Source organism: Martes martes (assembly GCF_963455335.1).
Source record: "Martes martes genome assembly, chromosome: 17".
In the NCBI taxonomy this organism is placed as follows: Eukaryota; Metazoa; Chordata; class Mammalia; order Carnivora; family Mustelidae; genus Martes; species Martes martes.
The window spans coordinates 38,667,784-38,687,575 of record NC_137905.1 but is presented as its reverse complement, the minus strand read 5'-3'; the positions used below and the strand labels follow the sequence as shown (position 1 = coordinate 38,687,575).

At 48.7% G+C, this 19,792-nt stretch overlaps 1 protein-coding gene across 1 annotated transcript in view; it reads right to left on the bottom strand.

The window, feature by feature from the left end:
• Nucleotides 1–3,318: 3,318 nt before the first annotated feature.
• The window catches only part of ZNF536 (zinc finger protein 536), a gene marked incomplete at both ends in the record, with an annotated part of 234,634 nt that continues 218,160 nt past the window's right edge, over nucleotides 3,319–19,792 (bottom strand). The window contains one exon of the mRNA XM_080828437.1: nucleotides 3,319–3,563. Coding sequence (XP_080684563.1) covers nucleotides 3,319–3,563 — 245 coding nt within the window. The remainder of the gene's footprint in view (nucleotides 3,564–19,792) is intronic.

The window sequence follows — 19,792 nt, the reverse complement described above, 5'->3', positions numbered from 1 at the left end:
TTGTTTTCCTTTCTTTTCCTTTTCTTCCTGAGGAAGAATTCAGATTATCCTCTGTAAAAGACTTCTTGCATTTAATGATTTTTTTAAACAACTTTCTACAAGTAAAGGGGAGTAGTAGATCCCAAAGCTTTCGGTGTCTTAGATAATTGCTGTAATGGGAAGATCATACGGTTTTACTTTTCTGAAACCGATGTCTGCAGCCTTTGAAGAAACATAGCTCACACATGCACGTGGGTGTGCGCACACACTCACGTATGCACTCACGTTGTTTAAACTGCACAGGGATATTCACGGGACTTAAAAAAGCACAAGGCTGTGGGGACTATTCCCCCCCAGAATAAGGCAGAGCTTTTTTTTTTTTTAGTAAGTGGGGTTTTGACCAAGCCTTCCAGAAGTCTGGCGAAGATGGAAAAATATGTTTCACTCTTCCTAAGAAACATAAGTGAATAGGAAAAGATTTTTTTTTTCCAGAGGTAGAGGTTTTATTGCATAAAACACTGGATAAAACTGGACTGCTTCAAAGACATTTTATTCTAACAGCAGAAAGAAAACAGTCATTGCTGAAAAAACAACTTTTAATACTTTCTATACCAGAATAAAGTTCTGTCAACTGATGTATTATAATAATAAATAATGACCAAGAATAAACTTTAAATACAAAGTTTTCTACTTGTTACAAGCATAGCAACAAAATCCTCTACTCTATTGATCTCAGATTTACTCCAAGATAGATTTTTTTTTTCTTTGTGTAGGAATGTAGACAGTATTATGACCAGCATCACAGACTACAGAAGTTACAGGGGAAAAAACTTGACATGTTTAGATATGAGGGCCTGGAGACATTCAGAAACTGACACTGCGTATCACTGCGGCTGTCACTTGTTTGTATTACAAGTTACAAATGTTCTGGAGAGAAGGCTTGTGTCAGAGGGGGAAATAAGGACGGTAGCACTGGACAAAATGGAATCAACACACACGCCACAAAGAAGAGGGGATGTTCCCAGTGTCACAAACAGAATTATTGCCTGTCGCATCTGAAGATGCTCAGAAGACACAAAAAGAATACCAAAAGAGCTTCCAAAGTGCTAGAAATGGAATGTGGCTCTCATTTTTTTTCCCACTTTTTTTTTCCTCTTGTTTTTTTTTTCTTTTTCCTTTTTTTTTCTCCTTTTTTTGTTTTTTTGTTTTTTTAATATTTTTCTTTGCTAAGATACCAAAGGCGGGGCAAACACACAGAAAGCAAGCGACTGACACAGTCACCAAACACAGTAGTGCAGTTAAAATCCTAAAGCTCACTACAGTCAGAAAGTTTTCAGTAACATTTCAGTCCTTCCTCTAGGATCATAGAAACAGTTGCATTAAGTTGATAAACTCGATTTAAGTAAGGCAGTGAGAACTAGTCTAGAAAAACGAGAAAGCGGCTTGCTCTATGCCAGATGGGTCCACGCTGCACAGCGACCTCATTTGCACTGAAACCTCGGGGTGGGCGACGCCCTCTGGACCGCATATGCAAACCCGATCCCTTATTAGCCTGAGATCCCTTCTGGTCTCAGGATAGCGCTAAGCATTTTATTTACATTGATTGCAGTTTAGAATTTTTGTAAACTGCTGTAGGCAGAGCTGAAGTTTTAAGGCCCTGGGGTTTTATTCTGTGCTCCCAGCCTGCAAGGAAATATCGACTGTTTTTTTTTTTTTTTGTTTATTTGTTTTTGTTGTTTTTTTTTTTTTTAAGTCTGAATGATTTCGTTTTAAAAGTTAATACTTCAATACATCTCTACCATCACAAGCAACAGCACCAATTTCGTGTCACTCAAAGGAAGTATGTTAAGAGGCTGAACTTAGACACCATTCTAGCAGATTCAAGAATAAACCCTTGACTCTTCTTCTTCGTTTTTTTGTTTTATTTTGTTTTGTTTTTGTTTTTGTTTTTTTTTTTAATGAGTTAAGTATTTCATTATTGGCCCCCAAAATCTCCCTCTGGGTGGTGCAGAACTCAATAAATTTGGAGTATCCAATCAGTAAAAAATCTAAAATCTACAAAAATATAGAACACATTTGTTTTACAAAAACAGACATTTGAACTCGAACAGTTTTCTTCATTAGCGATAGAGAGCAGGATGTTTAGATTTGTGTTTTTAATACAAGCTATTTCCTAAGAGCTTGTCAGAGAAAAAATCTTGCTTCATGTCTGCGATACTTACAAAAACGAACACATTTAAACAAAGCTGATAATAAGGACCAGAGCAGCCTTCATTCAAGTAAAATTTTAAAAAACCGTAATAAAAAAAAAACCATCTTTCTATTATGACATGAATTTCCATTTCTCACCAGCACCTTCTGTGGGTAGAGTTGGCTAGTTTTCCTCAAAAACATTTTAAATCATGTACCCCAATCTAATTTTTTTTTAGTAGCAACTTCTTTTTCATCCGAAAAAAAAAAAAAAAAAAAAAGACAACGGAGGAAAAAAAAACATTTCCCTCAATACTGCAATTTGATCTAAAAAAAAAAAAAAAAGGAATTACTCATCAAACCTGCAATGGGCATCTGTCTGCAGATAATTCCTGACCATGGATTCATTTGGCTGTGTGTGTGTGTATTTTTGTTTTGTTTTGTTTTGTTTTAAATGCACGTGTGAAATGGCAATCCTCCGCAGCCGGGGGCAGCAGCCGTGGGCGCGGCGGGCTAGGATTTCTCTGCGAGTGCAGTTGGGACACCACGTGAATTGATTTTCTCTGCAGTGACCGCTCCAGCCTGACTGGCACCAGCGGCTGCCTCTCAGCACTTCTCATTAGGGGTTGGGGTGGGGGGGGGAGATGGCAGCAGCTGGTGGCAGATTATAGAGGTGTTTTCAACAATGAAAACACAACCCCTCCATCTTCAAGGCAACACTAAATCATTTAGATGGTATCATTTTTCAGTTAAGAGCATGACTGGGGGACAAAGACGATTTCAGAGTTTGGAAGGGCCCCCCAGCTTTCTCCGGCTTGGAGGACACCAAGCCTTTCGGAAATCACTCGTCTTCCACCTGCATTGTTTAGAAGTACTTGTTGCCGGGTAACAGTTTAGCAGCCATTTTCAAGGGCTGGGGACTTGTTTCTGTGGGGTTTTTTTTTTTTTTTTGAGTGTGTTTTTGTGTTTTTTTTTTTATATATATATATATAGATATCTTTTTAAATTTTTTAAATGTTCTATACACTAGTGGGGGGGTTGTACATGATTTTTCTTTTTTCCCCTTGGAATGCCGTTAGCAAACTCTTTTACCAGATGCATAATCTTAAAACTGTGTAAAATAATATTGCAATATACAGGTCAGTTTGCTCAGTTACGCTCCTCCTGGGCTTTGCAGCCCTCCTCTGTTAGCTCTGCTGAGCTCCCCGCCTTGACAGCTGTGGGGTCTTCGAAATTCCCAGAAGCCTCCGAGTCGACTCTGGAGCGTTTGAACCGGCGGTCAGGGTACTGACTGTTGTCAAAAGGCATACGATGGACGCAGAGGACGTGGGTCTTCAGGTTCCCCTTCTGAGAGGCACTGTAGGGACAGTATCGGCACTGAAAAGGCCTGTGACCTGCGGACATAAAGAGTGGCAGGTCAGCTCTGCTGCTTGCCCCCCACGCAGCCCCCACGGCTCAGAGGACATCATCATTACTACCAATAGTATCAATAGTATGACTGTGCTTCCTTGGCAAACATCAAATTAGCAGAGGGCAGAAAAGTAGCCAGTGTATTTGGACAAACAGTAAGTTACTTGGAGAATTAGTAAATTACCGACAAATGATAACTTGGCTGGGAATATGTAAGATCTTCCCATCTTGGGAACAGTTTTAATACAGGCTTTGCTGGTGACAGAAGACAATGTTCCCGACACCTGGTTTCTTTTTCTGTGAAACGTTAGATAGCCAGTATTTCAGGCTTTGCATGCCAAGACACAAAATCAAAGGTATTATGTTAGGTACCTCTATGACAAGAGAAGAAATAAATTTCCAACGTTGTAGTGATGAAATTCAAAACTTCTTTTTAGATACTGAAATTTGAATTTTGTACGCTTTCCCTGAGAGATGAAATAATTAGTCTTCCTTGTCCACCCTCCCCCAACCATTTGAATTGTAGAAACCATCCTCAGCTGCCAGACTGTACGAAAATAGGAGAGGGATTTGGCCCCTGGACCGTGCTTTGCTGATTCCCGTTCTACACACACAAAAAGCCATAACTCCCTCCGCCTGGGATCCTGACTCAGGTCTCAGCACTAAGCCAGTTCACTCTCTTACCCCCTCATCAACTCTTTACAGAGAAGCAAGCGGAGCATGACACGTGGGAGAGGGAGTGTGTGTTTGCAGTGGGCTAAGAGAACCAGGTGTCTCGGGGGCGGAGCTAGAAGTCTAAGCTCTTGGAATTTCCAGAACCTCAGCATTTCAAGAGGAGACGGTAGAACATGTCTGGCGGGACCCACAATCTCCAAACGGCCAAGGCCAGTGCGGTTTTAAAGAAGTTTAGGTTTTGAATAGTAACCCTTGACCTCAACTGTTTCTCAACAGGCTCTCGATCAGGGCAGAAGGCGGGTTCTTGTGGCAATCCTCACAGTCCCCCATGGTTGAGGCTTCGGGTCTGCTGCCCTGCAGAAGTGCACGCGTTTCTGCCATCTTGAGCCACCAGGAAAGCATCTGGCTTGGGAAGTTCCAGGGGAACAACTGCATTCCCCCCTGATGCTCAGAAGCCGTTGAAGGGCCATTCCTGGAAGCCCGTCAGTGCCGTCCCACCCAGCACCCAGAGGGGTCAGGGCTCAGGACTGGGTTTCATTTGCTCAGAAAAACAAATGAGTAAATAAATGGGCCCAACCGTTTATGCCAGGAAACATCCAAACATCGTACTCTGCACTTTTTCCAGAACAGTCATAGCAGAAGTCCTATTAAGTAGTTAGCAAAACAGTCTTGTTCCTGCAACACTGGAGGCCAACCAAACATTTGGGGCTGAAGGTCACTGTCACTTCATAGGGCGCACGGGGCTCCATTCTTCCTTCCCTCTTAGTGGGTTTGTGGAGTGAGCACTCTCCTTAGCCAACGGGTCTGCAAGGACGAACCTCGCCTATCTACTGAATCTTCCTCTTGCCTGACCCCGCTCAGAGGCCGGTCCAGTGTGTCCCAACTCTTGCCCAGCCCATGAACATGGTGGCCCGCAGGAGGGTTTCGTGTTTCCCGGGTGTCCCACCTGCTGCCCAGCCTCCCCAGAAATACCAGAGTGGGCTCCAAACGTAGGAGCTTCACTGTGATTTCCTTGCCTTAAGGTTGGGATGGCCACCGACTGTCTGAGAAATCCCTGGGACCTCCAAGTCCAGTCCCAGCCACCTCTCCAGGCTTCTCTGGAGCCTCCTCCCTCCAACCACACTGAACCAAACCATCGGTGGTGTCTGCAAGGAGGTTTCATTCCTCAAGCATGTCTCCACATGCTTGCTGTGTGACCATCTCCCTGAAATACCATTTCCATGCCCTCTCTTCTTTTGAGGCTCTGCCCAACTGGGACGCCACTTTTGTGGGCCACTGTGTATCAGTTCCCCGCTGAGCAGCGGTGGGCTCCTGGCCGGAACTGCTTCCTGGCACAGGGCGAGCAGGCATGAACTGTGTGTGGTGTTGAATCATTATCTTATTCCTTCAACCTTTCCTTTTCTGGAAGGTATTCTAAATGTTCAGATAGCGTTTCTGCGTCTTTTGCTTCCATTGTTGCGTCTAACACAAGGCTGAATTTGATCAACTCTCCCACTTGCCAAAAGCCAATTTGCAAATGTATGGACTTTGGAGTGAAGAAGAAACGAAACCCAAGGAAAGTATACTTGCTGTTGTCCCTTCTGTGGAGCCTACTGTAGCAAGAACCCCGCCACTCGTCGGGAGGGGCCTGGACCTGAGGATCAAGTGAGAGAAGGACTCACCAGCGTCATTCCCCTGCCTGCCTTCCTGCTACCTGGTACCACCCTTCAGGCTCGGTCGCTTCGCCCACAGATGACAGGGAAGGCCATGTGCTTGCGGGGAAGGAGAGCTGAACCTCCTACTTCTAACACGGATTTAAGAGTTTAACAAAGAATGTTACGCGGCCCTATTCTTTATCATGTCAGAGTTAGGGCATGGACGAAAGGGAGGAATCTGGGTGCCGGTGAGGGGCAATGAGTTTCAAGTGGATTCCAAGACTCAACCACTCAAGTCAAGAGGTTGTTCACCCCTGTAGACATGAAATTACTAACCCAGGATCGGTGAGAGAGGATTCATGGTACCCTGCTGGAATAATTCTTGAGAAAAGATGGCCCAAATCTATAGCTAAAGATGTAAGAACTAATTGAAGGTCATCCAATAATGACGGAAGAACTCGCTGAAGGTCATCCAAAGGACCTGAGAAGAACTGAGACACCAGTTCTCAGGAAGCCTAAGAAAGGTTTTGAAGGTTTCTAGAAATATCTTCTCAGGGATCGACGTCATCTTCTGGTGTGCTGCCACGGGCAGCAACGTGACCGCTCACCGTGCTGATTACCGTGGTTCACCAATTTATGTATCATATGGCCGTAAGTCACTGACGGACACGATCACCACACTCTGAAAAGTCTCTGGAGTTAAGAACTCTGAATAATAAATAAATGAAAATTAAAAAAAATAAATAAATAAAAGCAGAACTCTTGGTACCGTGGTCCAAAGAGTCTAGCCCAAGTAGGGGGCAAGATGGCCGAACGGTGGTCTTATTTAATGAACCCACCTCAGGTCCCCAGGATTCAAAATGACTCTTCTGTTCTTCCACTGTTCTTGCCCAGCTGTCAAGAACACTGCATGTGTATATTTGTAGGAGGAAGTCTGTACAATATTGGGATCATCATCAATCCCGATCTTGCAATATACCTTGTAGGTAGAAGCGCTGTCAGTAATGATGGTAGTTCCTGACGGTCGTGAACACCTGAGATCCTGAAACCCTCCGTAGTCCTTTACCTATAATTTTGTATGTTATCCTCCTTTTGGAGATACGGCAAGATGAGCACGTTAAGATAGAGTGAAACTGGACGGTTTGAATTTACAACAAATTTCCAGCAGATCTAAAGTACTCAGACACCCTAATTCTATGAAATCTTTACAAGAACCATGATTGCCATGTGTGCTGATAGGATACACACACACACACACACACACACACACACACACACACACACGCCCTTCTGAGTGGCTTGCTGAAAGGTCCAAAAGAAGGTTGTGTGTTCTCCCCAGGATCAAATTAAAGTGAAAGGTCTGTCTTTGGGTGATGGGAAGATTTACTCCCAAACAGAAAGCTGTTGTTATGCAAAGCACTTTCAAAATCCGGTAAGTCTCTGAGTCCAGCTAAACCTGGATGAAGCCTTCCAAATTTCTCTATGATACTTGTACACTTGAAGCCCCAGACACTGGAACAAATGCAGTGATGTCGATGTCTGTTAGCTTTTGGACAGAGACCATGAACAAGGGCTTCAGAACAAAACCCCGGATCTGAGAACTCCCAAGAATAGTTCACGGTGGTGTTCAAATATTTGTGACCAAGAAGGGGCCCATCTGCAAGTAGAAGCAGCAGGAGGGGCCCCTGGAAGTCTGCTGTGAGCTTCTGCACTCCTGCCTGGGGTGGAGGAGGGGCTTGCGGGAAATCCTTCCTCCCGATGGAGGCAGGACATCCGGTTCCCCAAGGAAAGGCTGATGCAGCCCTCAGGGTGACAGGGCTACCCCTTGGTGAGCTTTGAACTCTGCGAATTTCCATCCATCCCCTTTGAGTGGGATGAAAACCAGCCATGCCACCTTGGTAACCTGAGAGATAGACGATGCACCTGGGTCTGGGTGGCATGAAGATGGTAAGGTTCAAGTTCAAAGACAGAAGAAGCTTCCCCATTAACAACCAGCAGGGAGACGGTGGCCTCTGTCCAGGGTAGTTTCACTGAGAAGCCCCGCACTCCACGGCGGCCTTTGGCCAAGGTGAAGACGGGGAGCTCTCCTGGCTTGGCATGTTTGCTTTGCTCTCAGGTGTCCTCCTGCCACGCACTTGGCAGCATGAGTCTGACCAGGAGCTTGGGTTCAAAGCGTAGTTTCGTCCCTTGAGAGGCCGGGAGGCTACTTAACCCAAACTTGAGTTTCCTCTGTGTCTGGCTGTGAGTGAGGAATGGGATCTCTTGGGGCTTCCGTTCCCACGGCTTGAAAACAGAGGCGGGGGAGGGGGAATACTAGTCCTCCCACCATAGGATGTTGTGAGCATGGGAGGGAATCATGTGTCAAGTCTGGAAGGAATCCAGGGCTATAGAAATGTCAGCTGTCTGTCAACTGTCATGCTTACTGTTCTCATTGTTGTCTTCTCGAAGCCTGTCTAAGCCGGGTCAGGGGCCTCTATGCTCTGTTCTTCATCAACGTACTGATTCAGCAGGTGCTCTCTGCCTCAGGGGGCCCTCCGTGAAAGCTTACAACATCGTCTGTCCTTGGGGCATTTGCCCTTGAACGGGAGCTTTGGGAAACTGGACGACCTTCAGATTCCAAAGGAACAAGTTGTTAATGGTTGCATTTTGCTGGGAGGAAGTTCAGCAAAGGGAGGTGAGGCTGGGCTTTGGGTCAGACCGCATGCCGGAAACATCTTCCCATCTAGCGGATCCTGATCTAGTCGAGGGCTAGACCAGACACACTGCTTCGAGGCAGTGTAGGCTGTGATAGAGTAGAGGTGACTGGGAGTTTCTAAGAGCTCAACCCAGAGGAATGTGAGCCCCTCTAGGTCCTTCCACTGTCTTCACCCTCAAATCCCCCCAGAGTTTGCTGCCTTCTGCATACAGGACTCTCTGTTCTCCAAATGCTTCCTACTCTTTCCTGCCACAGGACCTTTGCTCCATCCTTCCTTGTTCCCTAATCTGGAATGCTCTCTGCCCTATTTCATTTAATTCCTGTGGTTGTCACCTCTAGCACACCTGCCTCTGCATCGGGAAGGAAGCCCTGTAACCCCAGCCTCCCTGGTAAAGTCCATCAGGGCAAAATCTGTGGAGAGCTTCCAACAACAGTAGCTGAGCAAAAGCAATTACGTCTAACTTCTCCACTAAACAGGGGTCTCCACGGTGCAGGAGCTGTGGGGTTTGTTTTATGGGGGGTTTTGGTTATTGCCATGTCTCACCATTTAGCATAGTGCTTGGCACATCACAGATATCCAGCAAGTGTTTTTTAAATAAAGGAAGGAAGGAAGGAGGAAGGAAAGAGAAAAAGAGAAAGAAAGAAAAGAAAGGAAGGAAGGCAGGAATGGAGGGAGAGAGGGAGTAAAGGGAGGAAGGAAGGAAGGAAGGAAGGAAGGCTGGAGAGGAAGGGAGGGAGGGGGGAGAGGAAGGGAGGGAGGGAGAGAGAAAGGGAGAGAAGTGCTCCTCCAGACAGAGGGACAGACCTGACCATCCTAGGTGCAGGGAGAGGAAGCCACGGATCAATGCAAGGGCCTGGGAGCAGGTCACAGTGATGGACGAGAAGCCCAGTGAGGGAGCCAGGTAGGGGCCAGGCTCACAGGACCCACTGGGGAGCTCGGCCCCCCTTCCGCAGGAGAAGGGAAGTGGGGAGGCCTTTCCAACCCTGCAGCCCCAATCCCTGTCTGCAGCTGGGGCCCTGGGTGCCCCCCACTGCCCACCCCACTGCACTCCCCTCTCTCTACCTCTCACTTTGAGACCATCAACATTTCCCATCACTGCCATGTGAAAAGTAAGTACATCATACGTTAATTTGTATTGTCACTGCGCCGTAGAGCCGTGGTAAAGAGCACATTCATTTTTAATCCACTATGAATAATATATAAATATGTATACAGTGTGGAGGGTCAAGAGGAGTGAGGAGAAAGCAAGTCGTACATTGTTTATAACAAAAGTGGGGAAACGAGGTATTTTTCTTACTTGCTGCGATGGAAATATCTGCTCTTTCTCTGTACCTAAGGGGGAGAGGAAAATGCCTCCCCTTGGGGGACCATCCATTAATTACAGCTCCGCACTTGTGGGCAGAGACTCGGCGGCCTCCACGGGGCCTCCAGACTTTCCAAACTGATGGCTTCTCTTCTGGTGCAGGATGGCAGATAGGAGCGGGAGGGGGAGCCCGTGGCCAGCCTCCCATGTTTGGTCTCGGGACAACTCATCCGGGCACATTTCTAGGAATTGTGTCCATTGCCCTCACAGTCGCCAGTAGGGAGGCGTGCTAGAGAGAAATTGTCCCGTTTTACAGATAGGACAATCAGGCTCAGGGAGAATAGATAGTTTTCCAAAGTCTGGAATACGGAGTTAGCTGATTTCTGACCAGGAATTCAACCACAGGGCTATCTCACAGCAGAGGCTCACCTCGACTCCCTCCTGCCACTCTCTGCTAAGCACTTGTTGGAAGATTCTCCACACAGGGCTGTCTTCAGTCAGGACCCAAGATGCTCCAGGAGAGAGTCTATGAACACCCTGGAAGGGCGTGCACTATAATGTATGTGTGTGTGTGTGGGGGGGGGGTATTGCACACATCACATGCCACGCCCCCTTGGGGACAACAGCCACGTCTGTGACCTCAAGACACCCACTGAAGTCAGACACTGCACACATGGCTGTCATCAAGCCGCAGGACTCCAAGCTTCCATCCGTCACGCAACTCCTGGAACCCAGCCCACTTCCGCAAGCACACGCTGAGTACCTACTGCATGCATAACCCCGAGCAGATTGCTGTGGGAATAACATAGGACTTTTAGTGCCACGAGGATGGGAAGGACACCTGTTCGGCATGCCTGACACAATGCCCGAGTAACTGGCCACACGACATCGCGGACACCCACTGCAGCGGAAGGAGGAAGAGGCCGAGAGTTTGCGAGGTCAGGACATCCAGCTGCTTTGAATCAGTTCGAATTCCCAGTCAGAAGGACGGCGCAGAGGACAGGCTCTGAGAGAGTCCTGGGAAAGGAAGAGCATTCTGGAGGAAGGACACGAGAGCTGTTTGGCCAGAGGCAGAGTCTACATATGGTGACAAAGGCACAGTTCCGGACATTGGAACAACGGCATCCACGAATGGAGAGAGGCAAACCCCCAAATCACGGTTCATGGTCAGCCCAAGGAAGAGGGTCCAGAAGAGGGGCACGTGTGTAAATGGTAGGGAGTGGGATCCCTGGGCTCGGGTAGACACAGAGCCACGGGCCATCCCCCTGGGCCCTCATACTACAGAGCCACCTCTTACTCCAGGGCAGACTTTCAGATCGATCACACAGGGCCCTTTTACGGTCCACTGAACTAGATGGGAGAAGATGGCACGTAGGTGAACGAAGAGGAAAATTGCTGCCATAGCTTCCAGATCAGCCCCGGCCACAGCCCAAAGGCACCCTGGGTGGACTTCGACCCTGAGAAAGCTGCCCGCAGCAAGCCCATGGCTGACTCACCTGAAGGCACTGGCACTGTCCTTTCTGAACTACCTTCTTTGGAGCGCAGGATTATGCGGTATTTGCCAGACCCCCAGAGGGTCTCCCACCACCACCCTTTATGGAACTGTTTTCTAGAAGGGACCAGCTGGTGAGGTGGAGAGGAACAGCTCTCAGGGCCAGCTCCCATGCACAGGGCCAGGAGGCTTGGGAAACCCACCTCTGAGGGGTACTAAGAGGACTCCTGAGCACTGCCGCTCCTTCGAGTGCCCCCCAACGAGAGCACCCTCTGCATTCCTTGAAACTAAGGACATTTGCAGGATGCGTGCTGGTAGTTAAGGAAACACACGCCACCCCCCACCCCCGGCATCTACAGCCAGTTGTTTATGTTAGAGATGCAGCCCCCCCCCACCCGAAGTGAACCTACAGACCTGGGAGGAATCCAGGTGGGGTGTGGGGGGGGTGGGGAAGGGGACCAACAAATGGTCCAGTGGGGCAGACCTCAGGGCGGTGGTCCGCGCTCCATCCAGCCCTCCCTGCTGCTCTCTCTGAGTGTCTGCAGCTGGCCCTACAGCTGCCGACTGGAAGGGCTCCTGCCCAGGACTCCAGCCATGGTTAATGGGCTCAGCAGAAGCAGTGAGATGGGTAAAAATATACATATACACACAGTGAGCCAACAGAAAGAGCTACCTTCTCAGTTGCACACTATGTGTATATATATATATATATATATATATATATATATATATATCCCTAATTCCAAATAGGCAAGAATGGTTCTAATCAGGTGCATAATTTGTTTTCAGTTTTCAAAAAAATATTCATCCATCTAATCAAAGATGCTAAAACACTTCGGAATACCCTTAGTATAAATAATTTCAGGTTTCAAATTTCCTGGTGATTTGGGTTTTAATCTAAAACACTACCAAAGAACATTTTAAAAACAGATTTTGATCCATGTAGCAATAGATCGGAGACATCCGTCAGTGTGAACTAGTGTTCAGTTCAGTATCTATAACACAGATCTGAGTGTGTGCAAGGGTTAGTAGACACACTTTTCTTTCCTTGTTCTGTCCCCTAAACGCGCCTAGAACCCGTGACATTCCAGGGGCAGCAAGCCCATTAAGCACCCAGACTTGAGTTTTAGTACCATTCTCAACAAAAGGACCCCAGGCTGCTTGTGGAAATGGCGGATTCCAGGGCTGGACAGGAAATAGACAAGATGGTCCTGGAGGGTCTTTTGCCAGAAAGTAAGGAATTGCTGGAAACACCACCCACTGACTGGTGTGTGTCAAAGTAGCAGCTCGGAGTCAACTGGTAGAGCCCCAAGGCCAGAGCTGGAACAATGTTAGCAACAAAGTGAATGACATAGTATCAGATTAAAACTCAAAGTAGCAACAGGCACCCACAAGTCATATTGGCATGGCTTGATGATTGAATTTGGAAGCACATGGAGAAGAACAGACAAATGCCCCCATGCATTCCACAGGCCTTATGGAATTTTCCCCTTAGAAGGTGGGCTATAACTCCCGCACCTTCCTGTGGGTGGCTGGTGACTTCCTTCCCGGGGAAGCGCCTAGGAAGAGTGCAGTGTAGAGAGGGAAAAAGACCCACCTCCCAGGGTAGACACCTGAGAAACAGAACCTTAGCTGTGTCACCACAGTCCAAGTGATGGCAGTGCCCTGATTTGATACAGTGGGAATCCACCTCACTTCTTCTGTCCAGGAACCCACAACCCAAGTCTAACCATGAGAAATCTGAAGTGGGAGACATTCTACAAAACTTTCCTCAAAACTGTCAAGGTCATCAAAAATAAGGAAAGCCTGAGAAACTGTCGCAGCCAAGAGTCACCTTGGGAGATGTGACAACTAGATGTAAAGTGGTCCCCTTGGTGGGGTCCTGGAACAGAAAAGGGGCATTAGGTAAAGACAAAGGAAATCTGAATAAAATATTGACTTCATAATAGTGTGTCCACATTGGGTCAGTAATTGTAACAAATGGACCTTACTAATGAGAGATGCTGACAATAGAGAGTAACGAGTAGGAGAATTCTCTGTACTATCTAAGCAACATTTCCGTAATTCTAAATCTATAGCAAAATAAACATTTTATTTAAAAAGTTTCTTAAAAGGTGACTTTGGTTGATTTTTCAGGGGCACAGTGACAGCACAGCGCCCAGATCAGGAGACGACCACACCTGAGAATGACACTGAAACCTGTCCTGGAGGCGGGGGGCGGGGGGGGGTGGTGCATGGGAGCACCCTGCAGAGCCTGCAGTGCCGGTAGGGAGGGGGGTGCAGGGCTGGAACATGACCCTCCTGTCCAGCTCAAATTCAAGTTCAGGTAGCAGAAGAGCTCAGAAAAGGAGGCTGGGCTCCAGGAGGCAGCTGCAGAAAAAAGTGTGTGACAGGCGGTGTAGGAATCTTCCAGATCCTCTCAGTTTGGCACCCACCCCACCTCCCCCTGCTCCAGAAGGATGGGACTCAGGAGCGCCCTGCCCTTCCTTCCCCGGGGCCTCAATGTAGTCCCTTCCTTGGCAACTTCACGCCCAGGCTCTGGCCGCTGCCATGCAGAAGTTGCCTTAAACTGTGTTGATCTGTTTGCCTCCCGGCAGCCTCCGCACTGGGCTCAGCCGAGCCACCAGCCTGCCTGGGTGGGCAGGAGACTCAGACCGAAGCGTCGCAGACCTCGGGCACTCACGGGCCACTATTGATCTAGGATCTTAAATCGTTCCCCGGATTTTATGAAAGCATTTATGTTTATCATTAAATAACCTTCAAAGGGTCAATGAACTTCCTTTCTTTTTTTGGAGATTTTTAGATATGTAATATAATAAGACTCTAACAATGCCCTGTGTTTGTCTCTGGGTGAGTGATTTCATCCTGGAAGATGCTAAAGGAGACAAAAGAGAAAGGACACTGCTCTCATGGCAAGGCAGGAGCCAGGAACAGAGGGGCTGCCGGCTTGCCCCAGATCACACAGCAAACCTCCCCCCTCCTGCTACTCTCTTCTCTCCAGGCATTGCCGGGAGAGGGTGGGTGCAGGAGTTGGACCACAGCACTCCTGCAGGTGGTTTTGCCTGGAACCAAATTGACTGCAATTTCGATTAACAACCTTAGAAAACAAAACAAAAACAAAAACAACAAAAACAAAACAACAATAAAAAAACTAGCAAATCAAAGTTGGATAGCATTGCTAAAATAAAGCTAGAGGGTTTTTGTTTTTGTTTTTGTTTTTTTTCTCTAATAAAATATTAAGCGAAATGATTAAGGTGGTACTCGAGAGATGCCGAAGATGGCAGGGCTCCTCTCCTTCACCCTCTTCCTACCCATCTCCTCCCTCCTTGGGGATATTGGGCTAGATATAGTTATCTAAAGTCCCCTTGGCAACAAGGTAGGCAGTAAGGACCTAAGGAGTTTAGCAAAAGCAGTGACTGCTTGTAACCCGCCTCTAGGACCCACAGCCCACCCTAGAACAACCACGAGGGCTCTCGGGTCAGAAGAAGGACCCCAGAAAGACAGAAAGGCAGCAGGTGCGCGACTCACAGCGAGCCGGTCCTCGCATCCCATCTGGACGTGTGTCCACCCCCCCGCCACCAAACCTTCAGCGACTCCCTATTTCTTACCACAGCAACCTGCTCCTTAGCCTGGTTTTCCAGCTTGCAACCCCTTCTTACCTAATACCCACCACCAGGAATGTGCCCACTGCACCCCCCAGATTCCTCCCAATCAGACCCACCGAAGCACCTCCTAGAAGCCTTTCAGAGGACCCAGCCGGCACAGCCCCCACTGGCACTCGTCAAAGACTCCTCGCAATTGGGCACTAACTGTGTTCGTCAGACACTGCCCACTAATGGCTTCCAGTGGGAGGGTCTCTCCCTTCTCTGGGGCGACGGGAAACTCCAGCGGCTCTGCCCAGGAGAGGGGCTGGGTAAGGGGCTCTGGGGGTTGTTTTCCTTGAGCAGCTACTTAGGAAGGGCTTGGGCCCCCGCCTTGGGTGGGCCACCCCTGTGCCCAGCCCCATTTTCTCGCCTTCATGGGGGCCTGGGGACACCTTGTCATGGGCAGCCCTATTTTGAACAGGCTTGCCTCAGTTTCCAGTCTTGTGAGGAGTGCACATAGCCTGACCTTGCTTCCCTCCAACCTGACCGGTGTCCTTCTCCAGCAGGAGCCACCCCTCCTGACAGGTGACCCTCCCCAGACCAGCCCCCCTGGGTTGTGCTCCACACCTGGGAAGCCCTGCACTGCCCTGCTTCTCTCTTCCCCAAGAAAATCTAAGTGCTCCATGTCCTAGAGACCCCTGGGGACTCCAATCCAGGCTGCAACTACCCCTGCCCATCCTGAACACTCAAGGAGGACGCGGGAGGGCGAGGCCATTTTCTGGCTCACTTTGGGTCACTGGGCAGTTGTGCATTTTCCTGCATTGCCTGTGGGGGAGCTCCGTCCTTGAACCACACCCTCTCTTCCCCTGGTCTTCAGCAGTGCCATTTCCACTTCCTGTGTGATGCTGAAATGTCAGCACCCAACCTGACCGAGCGCCCCCAGAGCTCAGGTGGCCAAGCGGGCAGCTCTGTGGATCCCTCACGACCCTGGACGGACACTCTTTCACCTCTCCGCTCAGAGGTCAAAGCTGGGGGGACACACACATATTTATTTTTTGTCCTCAACACTAAGAGGGGAAACAAAGAGATTTCATGCAAAAACATGGATTTCCAGTTTATCTTGAAAAGTCAGAAGTTCTGGCAAGATCCTCCCAGACTCAGCCGGTCACACCGGGGTCCCAGTGCTCCCCACTCCCCCACCCCCCAGGGTTGGCCATGGTTCACCCTCGGGTCCACCTCACTCCTGGCATCCTCCGCCTCCTGGCACCATGGGCCTCAGCGTCCTTGGGCTCTGCTTTGTCCTGTCGTGTCCATGCCCAGCACACCCTGTGCCTCACCTTCTCTGGGGCCGGGGCCAGGCCCTGGGTGAGGTCTTTGTGTGGTTTTCTCGGGGCAGATGAGCCGCATTCCTGCACACACCCCGTGAAATAAACAAGTGGGTGGTCTCTGTGCGCTCAATGGTTTCCTGTTCTCCATTGTGTGTCGCTTAAAACGAACCCATCAGAGCTTCATTGTAGTTTCTGTTTTATTGTACAATTTAAATATGGGAGGGGGGCCAATATTGTAACTTGGCATGTGTCAAGGGTATGCTATGCACTGTGCCACACTAGTACAGACGTGGGGGGAGGGGCCCCACGCAAACACCGAAACAGTAACAGACGTCCAAGCCACTAAAAGCTGGTATCCAAGGTTATCTGTGGATAATTCACTACCCACACTCGTCTTCATAAAAACATTAGTACATTTCTCGGCGGGGGGGGGGGGGGGGGCGGCCGTACGTTTCAGGGTGGGGGGAGAGCTCACATGGGCGGCAGAAAATCTCACCAAAAAGAGTGTAGCGGGAACACAATTATTGCAGAAAATTTCGGTGCTCTTGCTTAGTATTAATGTGAGTTTATGTGTGAGAGAGAATCACACATCTCTCTTTTCATAAAGGAGTCAGACACCCGCAATCCATACCCACAGTATATATCCATATAGAAGGGCACACTGGGTATATTTTAAATAGCTACTTTTTATCACGCCCAATTCTACAAATTGGTAGAGTGAACAATAGAAAATTACAAAGTAAGGAGAGGCGGAAGCATAAACTTTCCAACGTTCGGCTCTCTCCCACTGCCGCTAACATTGTCACCTGCCAAAAATGAAATAAAATAAAATAAAATAAATAAAGCAGCCTAGAAGAGAGGTGGCTTTTCTTATGAAGTCACAAAGGAAATGCTACTCCTTTCTTCTCTTTTTTCCCCCCTATAAAAGACTCTCTCTAAAATCAAAGGTGTCAGACTTTGCTTTCTCTTGCTGGCATGATCCAGAATATGGCTGAGGAATGACAGATGTCGGCCCCCAGCTGCAATGAAGCATGCTAAAGTTTCTGTCTAATCCACTTATTTCTCTGTAGTCACGTAAACCAAAACAAATGGGCAGGGCTTTACATTAGGAAAAAAGAAGAAGAAGAAGAAGAAGAAGAAGAAGAAAAAGCAAAAACCCACAGCAGGAAGACTTTGTTGCATAAGGCAATGTACACGCCATGTTGATATCATTTTCCTCTCCGCTGGGAAAAGGCACCTCGTGGTGAGCACAGGTCCCTCAAAGTGTGGGGCCCAAAGTGCGCTAGCCAGTCCGTGGGCCTCTGCATCCCATGTAAGGCACAGCCTCCAAAGGGAGAGGGCGAGGTTTGGGTGGGGTGGGGGTCAGGGGTGTCTGAGCACGGGGAGACCTTCTGGGGACCCAGGGGAACACCCACGCCGCACGCACGCGCACGCGCACACGCACACGCACACACACTTACACACCAGCACGCTCCCCGGTCTCTGAGCCGCTAAACCGAGATGATCACAGTTATCACCCGCTCCATCGTTTTCAACTACTTGAATAAATCCAGAGGCATTATAAACGGAGCCCGTGTGTAATTAAAGTGAGCGTTGTTAGACTCTTCATTTAATAAAACACTTGAAAAGAAAAGCCCTTGTAGGTTTCGCCCGGCCACGGGGAGCGGGAGGGCAAATGCGCACACGGGGCCCTCCCTCTCGGCAGCACCCGGGCGACCACCTTGTGAACCTGCCCCCCCTCCAATCTTGTAAGGTGCCGGCGAGGATCAGGAGTCCTGGGGCTCTGTCACCGCCAGCAGCTCCGACAGCTGCGAAGCACTTTCAGACGAGTCACAAGGAAAGATGTGACGGATTTCGCCCAGGGCAGAATGGCGTTCCGTTTCTGGCCCTTCAGGCAAAAACAGTAAAGGCAAAGAGGAAAATTTGAGATTTCCCCCCTTAAACTTCCCACAACAACCTCAGCAAAACCACATGACTCGCCTTCTACAATCTCCCTGGTGTGTTCACTGCTACTTTGGCAGGAAATCAGAATTACTGTTATATAAATTCCATCTGATGCCAGAGCGACCATCTGTGAGCAAAACTGGTTCACCTACGTCTGCCTGCAAAGCCACTCTCCCAGAGACAAGGGAGAAGGGGAAAAAAAATTTGATTAATTTGCAGAATGCTTGTGATTTGCTCATATATTATTATAACTGCTCATCAGCACATGACAAATTCCCAGCCTCGGTGCAGGCCCCCGTTTGGTTTCAGCAGTTCCTTGCGTCGGCACCTGACAGACTGCAGGGCCTCTAATGACTTTCAGATGCTTACAAACAGTAATTCTATCTTCAGAATAAAAAAGAAAAATCCGTAGGAAGAAAAGAGGAGTGAGTTCGTCTATTTCATTTCCTTCCTGTATATCAACATGATTTAACTCTTAAGGGCGGCCACCGCTCCAAGATGGGGCCTCCCAGGCCCTGCCGGGGCCGGCCGCCTGCAGAGACAAAGACCCCCGGCTCCGGAGGCAAGGAGGGGGCTCGGTCCCGGGCTGCACGCCGCCGTGGGGGGGATGCCGGGAAACTCCCGGGTGTCGGTAGCGGCCACCGCGGGCTCTGCCTCTCCCTCTGCGCTGCGGGACCCCTTACACGGGTCCACTTTTAAAAACCCTAATAACCTCTCCCATTCTCTGCAGACATCTGCCTCATAACTGGGCTTGGATTTCTGGCGCCCCCCCCCCACCCTTCCCCTTTGCTTTTAAAACTCTGATTATGCCTTCTGAAGCCCTGCCTCTGTGCTTGATTGCCTGTCTCAGATTAGAGATTTTAGAAGGAGACAAAGACTTCAGAAAGCACATCAGTCCCACATATGAGGACCCACAGAAGGAAAAGCGATAAAACGCGATACACCATCTGTCCACAAACAATAACCTGCGTGTTTGGAGGCTCACAAATTATTTAGCGCACAACCTTCCCAAATTACGGAGCCTTGAAACGGGGCAGAGGCTGGGAGTGAGACCCTCTTTGATGTCTTTTGGTATTTCTCGGCCCCCCTCGCCCCCCCACCCCCAAAACTGATTGCTAACAGTTGAGGAATGTCTCAGTGACACATAGATTTTTATTATCAGGATCTCCCTATTGTACATATCCTGGGTTCCAGGCAAGGGTGGGCTCCCCCCTCTCCTCTGTCCCTACCCTCACCCCACGCCGGGCCACAGACATTTTGGGACGACTGGCCCAGATGCAAAGTCTGTCTCCTTTCACGTGTGTCAGAGGAGGGGGCAGGCCAGGAGGGCGGGCGATGTGGAGATCCCGAACATCCTGCCTATTCAGCAAGCTGGTCAGCTGGTTGGTCTGCTTTTGGAAGATATTCTAGATTTTGTTCAGGAAGCGTTTAGACTACACACAAATGGATTACCCCCCCCCCACCTCCGGACTTCCTACTCCCCTAAAAACATATTCCTTTACCTTTCTTGCTGACCCCAGGCCATAAATGACTTGTAATAATTAGCCAGTATCTTTT